The sequence below is a fragment of the Buceros rhinoceros genome, unplaced genomic scaffold (assembly GCF_000710305.1).
Source record: "Buceros rhinoceros silvestris isolate BGI_N320 unplaced genomic scaffold, ASM71030v1 scaffold37330, whole genome shotgun sequence".
Taxonomy (NCBI): Eukaryota; Metazoa; Chordata; class Aves; order Bucerotiformes; family Bucerotidae; genus Buceros; species Buceros rhinoceros.
In genome coordinates, this window is record NW_010388503.1 from 7,725 (window position 1) to 13,570 (window position 5,846).

General features: G+C 45.1%; 1 protein-coding gene across 1 annotated transcript in view; it reads right to left on the minus strand.

Moving 5' to 3' along the window:
* Positions 1–5,846, minus strand: part of HIPK1 (homeodomain interacting protein kinase 1) — a 21,322-nt gene that overhangs the window by 3,673 nt on the left and 11,803 nt on the right. Inside the window, exons 8-11 of the mRNA XM_010146123.1 lie at positions 5,667–5,846; positions 4,666–4,787; positions 2,928–3,062; positions 172–315 (exon numbers count right to left, since the gene is read on the minus strand). Coding sequence (XP_010144425.1) covers positions 172–315; positions 2,928–3,062; positions 4,666–4,787; positions 5,667–5,846 — 581 coding nt within the window. The remainder of the gene's footprint in view (positions 1–171; positions 316–2,927; positions 3,063–4,665; positions 4,788–5,666) is intronic.

Consider the following 5,846-nt stretch of genomic DNA (forward strand, 5'->3'; position numbering starts at 1 on the left):
CCTGCAGCGGGAAAAGAGCACCCAAATCCCATGACTACACTGCAAGAACCACAGGCTGCACCAAGCCCCTGCATGGCTCTGAAGGGAAGGGAGAAATCGCATGCGCTGCAGGCAGTGCCGCGATGGCACCTATCTCCGTTCAGCACAGAGCTGGACTCTGAGCAATCCCTACCTCCAGTCAGCCAGTTGCTGGCTGCCGCCAATCGCCTCCGGAATCACTGCCGCTGGCTGGACAGAGTTGTGCAGAGCAACCCCCGGGAGCTGCTGCCAGGTGGAAGGAAGCAGTATCTGCTGGGTTCCCCCAGGCCAGGCCTGCTGCAAAACAACAGACAGACACACAGCTTCACTAGACGTCAGTTCCTATGGGTGGAGAGAGATTTCTTCCAAGCAATCAATGCACTGTGTAGATTGTTAGCTTGCAGAGATAACGGTACATCATTGTGCATGGAAAGGTCTTGGTACAGCAAGAGAACAAGACACCCAGAGAAACGAGCTTCCCCTGGCCCTCTGCTAACCTTTAGTATCGCAGGTGTCACCTGGGGAGAAGAGTGTTAATGTTGCGCTGCAGAACGCAGCCAGACATTGTACTGCCAGCTGCAGCACGAGCGTTCAGCACTGTTTCTGCATGTAAGTTTATGCACACTGCTCTGCTGAAGGATTCCAAAATCGGAAGCCAATTTGGTCCTTTCCATTTTTCTGCCTCGCAGGGCTCACGCTGAGAGAGCTGAGACAGTGTTATTACCATGGAAATTCACTCCACCTCAACTAGCTTATTTAAGAAAAGCCAGATTGAGAGAAACCCTTTCTTACAAGGGAGATACGTGAAGATATTTTCAATTCATCATTAATGTTCCTGCCCAAATTGACAAAATCCAAGGTGTTGTTTGGTTTTTTTTTTGGGGGGGTGGGGTGGGTGGGGGTGGGCAGAACCAAACAAAAACCAAAATAAATTTGGCAGTACAATATTTCTACGATTTTGAAAATATACGTCTCTATGTCTTGCAGTTTAAACTGCAAAACCATAAACACCTACTGTTATAAATAAAATATTTCTGCAAGTAACAGATCCACTTATTACAAATACCGGTTCCAAACAAGAAGCCTTCAAAGCAGAGAGCTGCTAAAACCTCTGCCAACATAAGCGGAATAATAATATTAAAAAAACCAACAAACCAAAAAAGAGAAATATGTTAAAAGTCACACCATGCGTCTTTCCAAAAGCCAACACCTGCACAAGACAAAGCAGAGAGTTTAATACAGCAAGATATAAATTCCCAATGAGAGGCAGAAATCGGGCCTTCCAAGCGACGAACTGTTTTGACAGAGGAAGGACAAAAATACGCAAAGCTTAGCAAACAGCTAATGCAAACTCAGGGGAAGCAGCGAGGGAGAAGTGTCGGAAGCACTAAAGGTGAGCAAATTCACGCCAAAGGCTCCCAGAATCCACACAGAACTAGTAAATCCTCCAGAGAAACTCATAATCCAGGCTCATAGTCTGGTGGGAGCTGGCTCTGATTTCCACTGCTGTACAGGGCAGTTGAACATCAAGTCCACTGCACAGATGCAGAACAGAATTTGCCTGTTGAATCAAAAGCCCAAATACACTTTGGAAAACATCAAAACTCACTCTCTTGCATCCCGAGCTCTGCTACAGTCCCCCCTTGCCATTATCAGAGCCTAGACTGCAGCCTTTCTGCAGTGAGAATTCAGGAGGAGGAAAGGAGATCCATCCCTGGGTCTGTTCAGCTCAGAGCCGTGACCCAGGAGAATCCCACTCTCCCATCTTCCCATCCTCAGGAACAGTGAGCAGTCAACTTGCTTTGGAGCTCCCCAAATGACGGGGTTTAATTTCAGTACAGGTATGACTCGAGCAAATTCCACTTCAGCAGAGGTCTCCCTCTTGGAAGAAAATGACACTCAAACTACCACTTTGAAGCCACAAGAAACACCATGGTTCACATAATGGAATGTGCTTTGAAAGACACGTGAGGATACCAGCACTTAAGTGCACTACAATGTTTTCATAAGCTTCACTGATCTGATTCTGGAGTTTTACAATGACTTCTTTGTGGCACTTGCAAAGTTGGTCTCATGCAGGTGCTAAATGAATACAGAAGAGGGCAATTTTGAAAACAAATGCTTCTTAAAGGTGTGTTTATTCCCTTCCCCCCTTCTTTTTAAAGATTGTTCCAAACAGCCTAAGAGCCGGTTTGGATACCAGATACCTACACTGGACACCTACTGCCGTTTTGGATACTAGAGCTCACCTTTAATTTCAACCAAGAAATGCACATGAACTGAAAGTATCTGTGAAGAACAGTATCTTTATCTGGATGAAGGAAGCTACCTGCGATTGGCTATAAATAACAAAAGGCCAGAAAACTGTTGTCAACGTTCAGCAGAGGTTAAGAGAAATCGACTGCTAAAGCAATACATTAAAGAACTCGTTATCATTAGAGATTTTAGCCTGTGCTTAACAACCTGAAACATGTCTACATGCAAAGCGGCTTTACAGGAGTTGAAAACAAAGTATGTATCTAACTTGCCAAGTAGTTCAAATTCTGGCCATCCAGGTACCTGTAGCAGAGTCAAACTCAAGACTGATCCCTCTGTACTCAGCAATCAAAAGGCAAAGATAGGACAGTAAGCGAAGAACGAGGACAATCGTAACTCTTCTACAGAATAGCTTAGAAGAGCTTTGTCATACTAGGCTAGTAAAAAGTAACAGTCAATGGATCTGGATTCTTTACAGAGCCACACTAAACGTCAGAGTCAGACAGTGCTTCAGCAATGTTGGGGAGGAAAACAACAAGACATTAAGATGTAGCAAGAACACAGCCACAAGATGGCACATGCTTCCATGCCCTCTGCAAGTCTAAGTTAAAACAAAAACTCAGTTAGTGAACACAATCAAGGGAGGCAATTACCAGTACTGCAGCCGTCTGTTCTACTAGCGCTGGCCGGCCGGCTGCGCAGTTCAGAGTAAAGGGGACCGCATACTGCGGCGTGATGGTGGCTACTTGAGGATGAAGAGTTGCTACCATTAGTGGTGTACAGCTTCCCTGAAATGTAGATCAGGCAGTGAGTGAAACACACGTACTGAGGCAGGATAAGTGGGTTCAGCAATAGGGCCAGAAAAGGTTTCACCTCACTGGCATTCTATGGTGCTTGAGCAGACTCCAGAATTGTAATGGATGCAGTGAAACCAACACCCAGACCCTCCGGGCATGCTCCTCTAAGCAATTATACATCCCTGAGGGGAACACAAGGAACAGGGAATTTGGAAAAGGTTCTCTGTGATGACACAGTTAAAAAGTAAAAACGAGATAGTGTTCTGCTATCAACACTTTACTGGGTCCCAGAGAGCAAGTTACAGCCCCCACACTGCACTGACCGTAACACGGCTGCACCCCGGCAGGACACAGCGTTTGTTGTCGGACCTCCAGACTCACACACAGCACTCTTGGGAACGGATACACTAAGGGATTTTGTAGAGGGCACGGTAGGTCTTTTGTATCATCAAAAAGCAAAGTTGTGTGTCTTGGTAGTTTCACTACAGATATTAGTCCATCAAAAGTCTAATTAAAACTAGATTCTTAATGCGCTCTCAGGGAAAGCAGGGTTTGGATTCAGGTGGCCTCCTGCAAGTGTATTCTGCTTTCTGGATACTGTTACCTGTATAATCATGCTAAACAAACCAGAGATCACAGAATACCACCAAATTCCTTGGACTGAGCATTCTAAAAATTACTCCTCTACAAGGAGTTCAGTAAGTACAATACACTGCTTGGGAAGTAAAACTAATACAGTATGTGTTCACGTCAGCAGAAACTGAAACAATGCAAATAAATGAAAGTGCACTTAATTACAAAGGCAATTTTAATTTTTCAGTGAATAAAACCTGTGAATCACTGGGCACTCACTGTACATTAAAGCATTACTTTTTGGAAATAAAAATTGGTTTTTTATTTACTACATTACTAATGTTTAAAATACCATTTTTAGGACTATTTGTGAATTTTGCAGTCACACATTGTTTAAACAGTAAACCACAGAAATAGGTGTGTCATCGCTACACATCAATTCACACTAACCATGGAACTAATTGAGAAGGAGTCAGAAATAATTTTGTTGATTTAAAGATGAAATTTTAACATTAGTAATCTGTGCTGCTGCTTCTATTTCCTGGCACAGAATCACAGAATCATCTGGTTGGAAGAGACCTGTAAGATCGTTGAGTCCAACCTTTCACCCTGCACTGCCAGGGTCCCTAATCCATGTCCCTCAGCATCTCACTTCTTACACAAATGTTTTATTCTAAAATTTGCCCGCCACGTTTTTTAAAGTGCAAGCAAAAATATACACCCCTACCTATAAGGTGGCGTACGCCAGTGAAAAAATACAGACTGTTTTGAGCAGCTGAAAACTATGTTCTTATTCCCATTACTAAATCAAACTCCTAAAACCAGGGAGGCAAATGACATAAAATAGTTTACATTTCAAATATTCCAGAAAAACAGAACAAGAAAACAATGCCTTAGTCGTGATCTGCACTTAACCTTCCAGAGAGTTCTGGGAATGCCCTGTGTTCACCCAGCACCGGAGGGGCAGGCAGGTCTCCTGGACGGTGCCAGGAATTGCAGTTAACTGTGTGGCTTTTTTTACCTGTGTGAGAACTCCGGACTGGATCTGCAGTGGCTGTGCTGCAGGTGCCTGTGGTACAATTGGGACAGCATTCTCCATCCTTACTGGGAAGCCAGAATGCTTTGTGGTTGCCTGAAGTCCGGCTGTGGAGGACAAGAATACAATGCTGCTAGAGCTGGTTTTTTTGTTTGTTTGTTTTTTTTCCCCCCCAGTTTCTTTCCAAAGTCCAATTCTACCAGGTAAGGGCAGAACACAAGGCGGGATGAGAACAAAAAGCCATTCCCTTTGACAAAAGCATACTAAAACACCCGCTGAAGTAAGTGCTTCTGCAGTCCCAGTGTGCCACAGGGCAATGACAGACAAGCACTCCTCAAAGGCCTGGATCTGCTGAAGTTCATAGTCTTGTTTTCAGAAACACAGATAACAGAGATCTAGTTCTGTATTGCTTGAGACTAAGGTCGAAGTCCAAACCCTACCCTACCAGTTCATATATCACTCTCCATACTGCTACAATCCCGAAATAAGCACAGAGAACTTCCAGGATGAAGAACTTCCAGGATGAAGAACTACGCCTGCGCTAACCTCGCTTATGTGCAATCTGTGACCGTTTTTGCTAGCAAACACACAGCTGCATCAGTCCTGGTGCTCCAAGACTCAGAGACCAGACACCACTCCTGACAACACAGCACGACACTCTCTCATTCTCAGATCGACCTGGCTCCTCGTTCAGTGGTTTCTGTGGAATGCTGCTGTGTTCCGTTTGGGGGGAAAAACTGGTTGAGCAACCCAGTGAAGGCTGCAGCCTTGGTGGGCAGGACACCGTCACCTGTTGAAGCATGACCTGGAGGAGAACCAAATTGTCTGCACACGTCTGACCTGATTCTGCACTTACATCTGATGCAAAGGCACTGCGTGACACGCACAGAGTGCTCTGCCCTACTTCCTCAATTTCATGCAAGTTACCCCTTCTCGCTTCTCCCCCACTGAAACCACAGTATCATACAAAGGGATTTTCCACTCACTTTGAAAAGCTGGGGGACAAACAATGAACGTTTGCTGGAATGGGTCAGTCTGGGTGCAGATCTGGGTGGTTCCAGGTTGCAACGAAACGCTCTGCTGTGCCACTCCTGCAACTGGTGCTGCAGACGATGGGTACAGAGCAGACTGGTAGTTCAGCAGTGAGACGTCCGAGTTTGCCAGGG